Below are 11,105 nucleotides of genomic sequence, written 5' to 3'. Positions count from 1 at the left end.
GCCCCGCCCCGCCACAGGGCAGTGCCCGACATTCCTGTCTAGCTGCCTAGCGTCTGATTAGTCCGGTCCGGTTCCTCGAGTCCTGAGCAGCACGCTGGCGCCGCCGCCGCCGCCTATGCCTATCTATCCGCCTAATCTATTTCCTCTCTGCGTCTATCTCCTATTCATTCTGCCGCTATCGCCCGCACTAGAGCAGCTCGTCGAGCTTGGTGGCGCCGCCGCCGCCCACTGCGCGGCGTCGGCACAGCAGCAGCAGCTGCGGTAGAAGCAGCAGCAGCAGCAGCAGCAGCAGAAGCAGCAGCAGCAGCAGCAGAAGCAGCAGCGAGTATGATGCGCGATTTCTCTCTCATCGCGTTGAATTGAGCCATGAAGTTTTTGGGCCTCAACGCCTCAACCGACCATCCATCAGGCATACCGCCTCTCTATGGAGCAGGCACGGGTACCCCAACAACTCGCCCACAACACGCTTTACTACCGATGCTCTCGGTGGAATGGAATCCTCGGCGCTCTCCTCCACCGCCGCCACGGCGTGTGCAGACTGCTGCTGCTGCTGCTAATGATGGGTGAGAATGCTGCAGTTCTCACTAGCGCTGCACGAGTCCTAGACTAGAGCCCTCTGGCGCGCCACACAAGGACCGTGATGGCAATAACTACTGTACTGTAAACAAACTAGCACGCCTATGTGACGTTCAAAGTGCGCTGCACTAGTCACGCACTCTAAAAATGCATCAGCGACCAATGTTCTTGATGACAGTACAGTATACTGTTTTGTCACGCCTCACCAGAACACGACTGCTCAATCGTCGAGTAACAGCAGGTGCATCACGGTGGTTGTGCTTTTCCGATAATTTCTACCGCAACACATCGTCTTATTTTCACCCGAAGAAATATCATTAGCCCTTGAACTATCATTGTTCATAAGTCATAAGCCGCTGAAGCGGAGTCTGAGGCTGAAAAATGCTGATGTGTGTTTCCGGTGCGCCTTACCTGCACTTGCTGGGGCGACAGGGGCACGGCGACGGGCACGGCGACAGTGACGCCGCCCGAGGAGTCGTAGCTGTAGGCCGCCTGCGAGGGTGCGCCGTAGTCCCGGATGCCAAACCACTGGGGCGCTCTGGCAAGCAATACAGTATATTAATAAACCAAACAAAACACTCTTCAATTTGTGCAGGCTGCTACGCTACAATTTTTTTTTCTTTTTCTATTAAATGAACGAAAATGTTTATGTTTTTGAGAGGGTAGGAGCGGGATCATCCGCGCACCGCAGGAGGCTGCAGGCTGCAGCAAGCGCTAGCTGGCTTGGAGGGTTATTCGCCCGCAATGAAGTCATCATCATCATCATGAGCACAACAGGAGGGGAGCGGTAGTAGCTTCCAACCTGCTCGGTAAAATTAAAGTCTTATGTTTCTTTTTGGTTTGGTTTTTTTCTTTTCCTCTAGTAAAAATAAATTTGGAGTTATTGCTCTCTCGTGACTGTCCCTGCTGTGCGCTGCTGCGCCGCCCTGGCCGACCTAGTCCGGCCTTGCCCGGCCCATCCTCCTCCTGGACAGGCCCGGGGCATTATGCATTCGACCTGCTTCTTAATTATTCCACGTTGCCGCCCCCGCCTCGCCTCGCGTAGCTCTCCTTTTTATTTCCGCTCCTTCCCTACTGCTGTCTTTTAAATTATTCTAATAAATAGTAATCATCACACGTTTCCGGTTTTGTATTTAAAATCACCCGCGCCTTTCCCTCCCCGGATATGACATACACCAGAGTCTCCGTCTTCGCGCCGTCGACGGACGCGATGACATGTTAAAGAGGGGCTTAACTAAGTACTCACTGCGACTTGGACCGCGCCGACGTGGAGAACCAGAAGCCGTGGGAGGGCGCGGCGCACAGGGAAAGCAGAAGCGCCAACGCCTGCGAACACAACAATCGCTTTTGCACTTGGAGAACGCCCCCGTCCGCCGTACAACAGCAGCAGCAAACGCGCCCTGGCGTCACGCTACGGCAGCGGCGACACGCACACACACACACGAACACACACACAGCACACACACAAACACACATGCTCGTGGTGCCGCTGTTGGTACAGAAATCAGTCCACCACACAGAGCTCCACAATGAACCTTACGACCTACCGGGGCCCTCCGTTCGTCAGGCCACACGCACGCACACACACACACACACATAAACATACACACATACACACATACAATGTGTATGTGTAATTGGCCGACCGATTTATCCTCGGCGGCGACCTCCTAGGCGCGCGCGCACACACACGCGCACACTGTGTACTTGTCATCGACACCAAACGGAGCCACCCAGGAAGGCCTCCCCCTCTCTGCCGAGCAGAGCTGTCAATATAAACTTTGGCGAGGCAGAGAAAGTATCACATTTATTGTGTAGCCGTCGCGGACGTGTCGGCCGCGTATATCAAGACGACGACGCCGGCGGCCCCCGCGGCGGCCGCGACGACGTCGTCGCCAAGGTGAAGAAAAGGGGCGCGTCGCGTTTGTTGTCCTCTCTGCGGCCGCGGCGTTGACGGCGTGGCCATCCGGGACGACCGCAGCCTTGACGGCGCAAGGACAAGCGGTGGTGGTCAGGACCCTCCGCCGCCGGCGCCGGCGCGCCGCCCAGGACCACGTCAGCGTCAGCGACCGCCCCGCGCGACGGGACATTGATTCAAGCGGAGGGGCCGAAAGTGCGGGGCGCGGGGCGCCGAGCGGCGGGGCGGGGCGCCTGATCAGAGCTACACGCCACGCCACGCCACGCCACTTTCACGCCACGGAAAACCACAAAGGCAGCAGTATCAAACCCCTCCACCTCTCCCCAACCCCCTCCCCCTTTCCCTCCTCTACCGGAATTAGTAGTTGTTGTTGTTGATCTCAAAGGGGTTGGCGCGAGCATCAGCGAACAGTGCGTTCGCTCGCTTTCACGTCATGCGTGACGCAAGGTGGTGGGTGTAGCAGAGAGTAAGAGAATGATGGCTGAGTGGTCACAATCGACGCCTCGTTGTTGTTTTTGTTTTTTTCGCGATAAGTAGTTACTTTTTTGCCCGCGGACCCATTCAATGAGAAGAGAACTAGGTGGGTGGGGTACTTTTGACATGGGCTCTGGGTAAATAGTGTAGATTTTCATGAGAAAGATGCGCCAGCTGGAGCAATGATACGATAAAGTCAACGGATATAAAATAATCAGGATCACCCAATCACATTTTTGACACCTTACTACCTCAAATTTACAAATTGAGTGCAATGAAGGAGTAGTAATCATCTTCCTATAAAAATGGCGCAGTTCTTTGCACGACCCCTTCTAAGGAGGGGTCAGTATGGGGACTCACCGCCGTGGCCCTGAAGAGGGACGCTGCTCGGACTGCCATGGTGAGCTGGGCGTGCGGTGCTGAGGGCGGGCGGTCACGGACTGAACAAGGGCTCAGGGGGCTCGGACGGCACGGAGGACCCCACAACCCCGGGATGTGTCCTTCCCCCCTCCAGCCCGCCGGGGACCAAAAGGAGAAGAGGATCGGACGGGCCGGCGGACGGGCGGACAGGGGCCCTAGGGATTCCATACGCCGGTCTAATTACAAGTTGATGTCCGTCCGTCCGTCCGTCTGCTCCCCGCCCCGAACCTCCCCGCCCCGCCGACCCGAACCCGACGCAACCCGACGCTCCTCAACCCATTCCATGCTGCTCGGGGATGCATCGTCATGGTCAGGGCCTGCCCGACCAGTCCACTACTGCCCTCTCGCCCCGCTCTCCTCTCTCTCTCCCCGGGACTTTGGGGGGAATGATACTGTTCTATTTGCCGGCCCCCGATTATCGGAGCGTCGTCGTCGGCATCCTTGGTTTTGAACGCCGACGGCGACGCTCTTTTCGTCTAATAGGATCGTCCGGGTCCGGGACCGGCTCAAGCCGGCGTTAGGACGACTGCGGACATGAACTGGGTCCCGAGGGTCAGGAGTGACAACTGCGGACATCGCGAGCGGGAGGGCGTGTTCCTCGAACGCGGCCGGCCGACGGGATGGCCGAGTGTGACAACTGCGGACGTCCATGACCGACAGGTTGCCTACCCCTGCCTCGGCAGGCGCTCCTCCGCCTGGGCGGCACGGGACTCGGAGTGGGATTTGAACTGGGGCCACCTCGTCGCGATCACCGAGATTCACTATTCGCACTGCTCTTTCCCTTAAAAAATAACAAAAAGCTCCGCTCCTGACCACGCGACGCGGCCACCGAGGAGTTCTGAGCAGCACTGAAAGTCAACTCCGTGCTGCTCTTCCCTTTCGGAAAGGAAATATTGGCAGCCGCTGGCATTCGAACCAGCGACCACTCTCATGCTGTACGCGATTGAACCTGCCTAACTCCGTTAGCACTCAAGCGAAGTCCGGAGCCCGGGACGTGCTGCCCAGGCGGAGGAGCGCCTGCCGGAGCGGGGGTAGGCAACCCGTCGGTCATGGACGTCCGCAGTTGTCACACTCGGCCAGCCGGTCGGCCGGCCGCGTTCGAAGAACACGCCCTCCCGCTCGCGATGTCCGCAGTTGTCGCTCCTGACCCTCGGGACCCAGGTCATGTCCGCAGTCGTCCACACGCCGCTCAAGCCACAAGTCGAAGATGACGACGCCGGCCTGGCCCCCCGTCGAGGTTCTCGCAAATCCCAGCCTCGTCGGCGTCCTGGCGGCTGCTGCGTCATGACGGTACTGGATGGATACCTCTCCGTCGTTATCTGCCATTGCGCCTCGGAGACTTGCGCGCGCGGCCCGACCGGAGCGCCGCGCGACGCCATCGGGTACAGTATGTTGTAGAGCTCGTCCCGTACGGTACTGTATTGTTGTAGTGAAAGGGTGACGGTGACTGGAGCAGCTCGGCCCGAGATAGCGTCGATACGTCCCTTGCGCCCTCGGCCTGGAGGATGTCACCTCTCTCCCCACCTCCACACTCCGGCAGGCCTCGGGCAGCCGGCGGGGTCAGCGCCCTCCGGCTGCCTCCTGAGGTCGTGGATCACACACGGAGATCACTCCTTTTTATCGGGCGATGCTCCCCAGAAGAAGGGTCCCTTCTTTACCTCTGTTGCGTCCCCCTCCCCCCTCTCCCCCTCCTCGGTCCTCGGATGCGCATTCCCAATGCGGTGCTCCCACCTCACGGGAAGGGTGGGGGGTGGGGGTGGGGGGGCATTATACCTCTGATTATATCATAAAGCCACACCTCGAGCAGAGTGGGTATTGATGGGCAGCACGCCTTTCCGTGTTACTGCCGCTGCTACTGAGGATCGCTGGCACTGCCGTAGATTTGGTATAATGCAGTTGGGTGGGTGGGGAGAAGGGGGGGGGGGTCAAAATAAAAACTGAACGCATTTATTATAATAAGAGTCGGAGATAAACGATTTCGTGTGTTATTGATATTGTTGGAGGTAAAATAACTCGTGCTCCATATGAGATGAGAGGGAGCGGAGCGCTGCTGGACGTGAGATGGGTTGCCCCGTGTGGGGCCCCGGCGGCCTCTCTGCTGGACTCGGAATGATCTATTCCCGGAAATGAATTAAAAAGTGCCCCCGTCTCGTTCGGTATGCTCGGACTCGGAACAAGAAACACAGCGACAAGTCAAGTTTTAACTATTTTTCTGTGAATGCGATGTGTGGTCAATTTACTCGCTGTACGTACTACCTTGTGACTCACTGAATTATTTCATGTCAGATTGTTTTGGAAGTGTAGTCACAGTCACGGGTATGGGTGCTTTCTGGCCTAGCTGTCCCCAATAAAAGACGTCTCCTGGCAGGGACCCACTGCCTCCTGCTCCACCGGCTCTCCCCACTCCCTTGCTCTCGATGTCAAGTTTAGAGGATGCGGGGGATATTCCTCTTTTCAAATGATAACCAATCAACAAAGGCGTTCAGTGGGCGCGTTCATTCCATAACAACTCCGAAAGGCAATTGAAAATTTATTTATCGTCTCTTACATCGCTGCTGATGCGCCGACACCCTCCAGCCCGCCATCAGTCGTAGTTGAATCGACGCTTGCCGTCAAATCTAAAACACACAATTTTCTTGGTCAGATTTTTTATTCAGGTAGGCTTACGACCATGGTTAAACCAAGACAGAACAGGGTGTGAAATAACGTTAAGCACTGTAAATAAAAGTCGGAATTCCCCCCCCCCCAATATGTACAATTACTTTGGTAACAGTTTTCCGAAACACGTGGTTTAGACCGTAGGTTAGAAATAAAATCTTTCAGACAATTATTTTTTTGAAATTTTCGAACAGCTTGGAAAACAGAAACGTAGGGTAAGATGCCCTATGATGGCCACCTTAAGAATGAGCCTGCCCAATGATGGCCACCCCTTTTTCTTGTAATGTAGACAACGATGTGAAGTAGTTTGGCTCATTATGCCCAAGTAGGGACCTTACTAGAACACTACTTCAAGGCCAAGATTGTAAAAAGACCAGATTGGCTGGAAATCGAGAAAAGTGTCCATTAATGGGACAGTGGCCACAATAGGGCACCTTACCCTAAGATTTTACAACAAAACTGCGTTTACTAATAAAATGACAATTTATGAATAAAATTGGAAACATGTTAGTGAAACAGTTCATGTGAATTTTCCATAAAGTTTGGAAGATTATGTTTCCAAAGTCTTTCGATTTTTTCCAAACTTTTCGAGGTGCAAATTGTCCAGTCGATTCGATGGGAATTCCCCCAACTCCTCTCAAAAAAAGCAGAAAGCGAGTGGGAGGGGGGGGGGACCTTTTCTCCTTCTGGTAGAGACAGTCTCGGGGACTGTCTAAGAATTGTTTGCAGTGAGTCTGTCACCTGAAGCCGTAGGCCGCGGCGTTGGGCGCGTCCACGAGGGCGGCGTGACGGTGCGCGTAGTAGGAGCCGTGCGCGTGCGGCGAGCGCGCCGAGCCGTTGGGCTGGCCGAAGGCCTTGCGCGGGTAGAAGGCCTCGAACTGCCCCGCGGGCGGCAGGATGGTCGTCAGCCCGGCGTCGTCCGGGTCGTAGGCGCGGGCGGCGGGTGCGGCCGCGAGCAGCGCCACGAGCAGCAGGAGGGTGGCGCGCGACATCGTGTGGCTCTGTGGGGGAAATAGCAAGGGTCTGTTCAGAAACCACAAGGGGGAGGGGGCAGGCATAAATAATATGGGGTCCGAAAAGGATCAGGCATGGAATCCATGGAGACCCCATGATATTTCTGTCCCGGGGCACAAATATCATGGTGTCCCTGTGGACTCAGAATGACCTTCCTGATCAATTTTTGGGACCCCATAATATTTGCCCCCCCCCCCCCGTTCTAAAGTCCACATGGTTACCTTTAACAACCCCAAGTGGTGTAAGTATGAAATACATCCTAGAGGGAAACAGAACACAAACAAGCTCAATCGTACACGCTTTGCTGGCGCCCTTCTCGGTATGGTCCGGTCCAGCGCTTGCGCAGACGTGCGGACGTACAGACGCGGACGTGCGCACGGACCGCACGTACGTAAGGCCCGCACGTGCGGTGCGTGCCGAGCCACACGTGCGACGCGTGTCACGTGCAACCAGCCGCTGCAGCTCGCCGATGACGGTAATGTATTCCACAACTTTCTAGCTGGAATTCGCGTCGGAATTTTAAACCGTCCACTTACTCAGCATATGTTGTTGTTGTTGATAATGTTGTTATTTTTATCATCATTGTTTTATTATTGCAACAATTATACCAAGTCGAGAGGGCGCCACGACGGACGTTGACGCCGTCATAACATCGAAGCAGGAGAAGGCGAGAGAAGCGAGGCGTAAGTCGGAGGCCTGAACACGTGGCATTCCCTTGGCGACATACCGGCGCCATGTATCGGGTAAGGACATGGGGGAGAGAGAGAAGATTTGTGAGTGTGTGTTGAGAGGGGTGGGGGGGGGGGTCGTAGATAGTGTATGGTGGGAGGCAGGGGAGTGGAGGGGACGCGTGGCCATCAATGAAGCAGGTCGCAACTCACCTTGCGCCCCGGCGACGAGCTCGGTCGGTCGGTGGCGGGGCGTGGTGTTCTGCGGGTGCGGACTCGCTGCACGCGGGACCGGCGGCGAGGAGCAGAGCCAAGCAGAGCCGAGCGGGGACTGGGCCGGGGCTTGAGGCCCCCCCTGCCGTGCACGCCGTGAGCCGGGGCGCCGTTCACATCGCGATTCAGATCGAGGAGGGGACACCTGTGCTGAACCAGTGTCCGCCCATCCGTCCGTCCGGATCACGGCGCGGAGTGTTCCGCGGGGTGGGGCGAGGGACAGGGCGCGGCGCGGCTCGGCTAGCGCGCGAAACCGCCGCCGCTGCCACCGCGTCAGAGGGCTCCGCCGCGGCGCTCGCAGCTTTCTCTGATTCCTCTTGCTGTCCGTTCCGATCCTCCCCGCTCCCCCCCCTCTTCCTCGCTTCCTCTCCAGGATCCTGCCCCGGCTGCGCGACAACAACAACGACACGGCGACATCGGGACCGTCGCGTCGTCGTCGGGACCCGCGTGTTCGTGCAGGGGCCCGCCCGCCCCCCTCCCCGGCTGCACAACGGGCCCGGGGCCCCCTGCTGCAGCCGTGGGCTCTTCGTCATCGCGGCGATACAAATCCACTCGTGAGTATCGGGGGGGTAGTAAATGGTACTTTTCGGGCGCCGTTCCCGCGAATGCCCCTTATCATAGCGGTGAGCAGGCGGCGCTGATAGCGACGTGACTCTGATAAACGCCCCTATGAGTCGGCGCCGCCCCCGCGCCGCCCCCGCGGCCGCAGTGTGTTTTGTGATGGACTGTCGGCGGGTCATCGGCGACCTCGACGGCGACCATCCGCCCGGCCTCCACCGCCATGAGCAGGTCCTCGTACGCCGTGTGGCGCGCGCGGCTGCGCCCGGGGCGCTGGCCCGACGCCCCGCAGGAGGAGCAGGCCTGCGCCGTGGTGGTGAGCGCGTACCGCGGGCTGAAGGACGACGTCGTCGATGTCGGCCTCGACCTCCCGGTGTACGTCGAGGTGGACGAGGAGGCGCTCGAGGCGCGCCGCCGGAGTCGCCTCGAGGCCACCACGACGCTGTGCATCACGCCTGAGGTGTCCGAGGTGGTCAGCGACGAGCCGCCCACGCCGCCGCCCCGGACGTCCATCTCGGAGGCGACCGGTGAGCCCATCCAGTGCGCCACCAGGGCGCAGATCGGGCTGCCGGAGGCCGACGACTCACGCCTGGACACCGTGACCCCCTTGTCCGACGTGGAGCCGCCCACGCCGCCGCCCGCGAGGGATCGCGCCGCAGAGAGGTGGCGCGACGGTCTGAACAACAAGGAGGCCAGCAGCTCCAGCAGCTCTCGGCTCTCAGCGCCATCCTGGAGCCGACCGGACCTCGTGCTGCCGCCCCACGAGCGCTTGTCGTAAGCTGACCTGACCTGACGACCGCGTCCTCGCGGCAAAAACGCTGCTTCACCTGCACCTTCCCTCCGCAGGGTGTCGCCCACGCCGACCCGTCTCGGGGCCGTCATCCTGGAGGAGGACGAGGAGGAGGGCGGCGAGTACGGGGACGTGGTGGACGACGACGCCCTGAGCAACGCGATCTACTCGGACGTAATCGAGGACGAGGACCTGTACGTGTCGGTGCCCATCGAGTGGGACGGCTCGTACGCCTCGTCCAACTCGGACGTCTGGTCGTCGGCCTCGGGGCACCGCGGCAGGAGAGAGAGATACGACGACGACGACGGCGGCAGCCCCGAGCCCGAGGTCGCCGTCAGCCGACCACCTCGCCAGCCAGCTCAGGCACGTCCTCTGTGCACCCACCCGACGACGGTTTTTCGCCCTCCCGCAAAAACATCCCCGCATTTTTTTCATTTTCATTTTCCTTTCAGGTGATCGTGATCCGCGCGAGCAGCAACTGCGTCCCGGCCACGGACTCGGAGCCCAGCTGCGGCGGCTCCCCGTCGCGGCCACCCGACGACCTCCCCGCCGAGCGGCCGGGTGAGTTCCGCGACCCGCCTCACTGTCCAGGAGGGCCGTTATGCAACGCGACCCCCACAATTAATAAGAAATGGGGGAGAAACGAATTTGGGAAGGCGGAGGGGGGGGGGGGCGTGGACAGCTGCTATTACAGGATTACGACTGCGGCGGCGACAGGCCAGTGCCATAACCATTATTCCGTGGAAGCGCGAGGCGGCGAGGCGACGACAGAGTGGCGCGGGGCTCCCGGAAGACGCGCACGTGTGGGTCCCGGTGGGTCCCACGCCACTCGTCCTCAGTGACGGCCTCCGTGACGGCCTCCGTGACGGCCTCCGTGACGGCCTCCGTGACGGCCTCCGTGACGGCCTCGATGGTGTACCCATGATGGCCTCTGTGATGGCCTTCGAAACGGCTTCCGTGACGGCCTCCGCGACGGGTATCCATGATCGTCTCCATGTCCATGACGGCCTCTGTGACGGCCTCCATGACGGCCTTCTTGAGAGGGGTCTGGCGCTGGCGGCCTCCATGACGGCCTTTGCGGCCGCCTCCCTGGTGGCCTCCGTGACGGTCTCCGTGATGTGTGATCCGCAGTGCCGCGCCTTTCCGTGCGCCTCCTGTGCCCGCCGTGCTGCCTGGCGGGGTTCGGGCACGTCGCCGATCCGGCGGCTCCCAAACCGCCGCCGCCCTCGTCGCCGGGGAACCGCCTGGTGGCCGTCGCCCTCCTCCTGTTCGCCTTCCTCGTCAGCCTCCTCCTCATCAACCTGGCCGAGCTGCAGCGGAGAGAGGCAGCAGAGGTGCTGCCCTGCCCCGTGTTGGCTTCCATGTATCGCTTCCGGTTCTCACATCCTACTTCTTTTATTCGTCTGACTTTTATTTTTCAGAATGCTGCCGCCACAGCGACAGACTACGTGGATGTCACGACTGCAATGCCACCCTGAAGGCTTTGTTTGTCCCCGTACAGCTTAGCTCGGTTTAGTTTAAGAATGTTTATAACAGTGTGTCCTTCATGTATGTTCTGCTTCTAGTCATTAAAAAACTTATTTATAAATTCGTTCAATTTCTTATTCTTTCGTAATGATTCTGTGATGGTTGTTTTTTCACAAACCGTAATTGCCTGCCATGCCCCATACCATGCTGCCCCCGCGGCCCGCTTTGAATCTCGCGCCACATATCGATCGGGCCGCCAGGGCCCCGTGGATTAGCGGCGACTTCCTCC

At 58.9% G+C, this 11,105-nt stretch overlaps 3 protein-coding genes across 4 annotated transcripts in view; 1 reads left to right on the top strand and 2 right to left on the bottom strand.

The window, feature by feature from the left end:
* The window catches only part of LOC113216676 (uncharacterized), a 5,503-nt gene extending 1,699 nt beyond the window's left edge, over window positions 1-3,804 (bottom strand). The window contains exons 1-3 of the mRNA XM_026436465.2: window positions 3,329-3,804; window positions 1,823-1,902; window positions 988-1,114 (exon numbers count right to left, since the gene is read on the bottom strand). Of these exons, the coding sequence (XP_026292250.2) occupies window positions 988-1,114; window positions 1,823-1,902; window positions 3,329-3,556 (435 nt within the window). The 5' untranslated portion in view covers window positions 3,557-3,804. The remainder of the gene's footprint in view (window positions 1-987; window positions 1,115-1,822; window positions 1,903-3,328) is intronic.
* Window positions 3,805-5,902: 2,098 nt separating this feature from the next.
* On the bottom strand, window positions 5,903-8,100 carry LOC113216658 (uncharacterized). Its single transcript, XM_026436435.2, has 3 exons — window positions 7,942-8,100; window positions 6,788-7,047; window positions 5,903-6,006 (listed from the first exon to the last, which is right to left on the bottom strand). Exons 2-3 carry the CDS (start codon window positions 7,036-7,038, stop codon window positions 5,973-5,975), a joined length of 285 nt encoding a protein of 94 aa, XP_026292220.1. The 5' UTR covers window positions 7,039-7,047; window positions 7,942-8,100; the 3' UTR covers window positions 5,903-5,972.
* A 465-nt stretch (window positions 8,101-8,565) lies between these two features.
* On the top strand, window positions 8,566-10,937 carry LOC113216654 (uncharacterized). 2 transcript variants are annotated; one of them, XM_052267587.1, is made up of 5 exons: window positions 8,566-9,333; window positions 9,406-9,712; window positions 9,802-9,910; window positions 10,481-10,683; window positions 10,771-10,937. In XM_052267587.1, exons 1-5 carry the CDS (start codon window positions 8,783-8,785, stop codon window positions 10,825-10,827), a joined length of 1,227 nt encoding a protein of 408 aa, XP_052123547.1. In that variant the 5' UTR covers window positions 8,566-8,782; the 3' UTR covers window positions 10,828-10,937. The 2 variants fall into 2 exon arrangements, with proteins under 2 accessions (XP_052123547.1, XP_026292214.1); XM_026436429.2 differs by lacking the exon at window positions 10,481-10,683.
* The last annotated feature ends 168 nt before the right edge of the window (window positions 10,938-11,105 follow it).

Source organism: Frankliniella occidentalis, unplaced genomic scaffold (assembly GCF_000697945.3).
Source record: "Frankliniella occidentalis isolate FOCC.00 unplaced genomic scaffold, Focc_3.1 Scaffold54, whole genome shotgun sequence".
Lineage (NCBI taxonomy): Eukaryota > Metazoa > Arthropoda > Insecta > Thysanoptera > Thripidae > Frankliniella > Frankliniella occidentalis.
The sequence above is the reverse complement of the archived record's forward strand: the minus strand, read 5'-3'. Positions and strand labels throughout refer to the sequence as shown.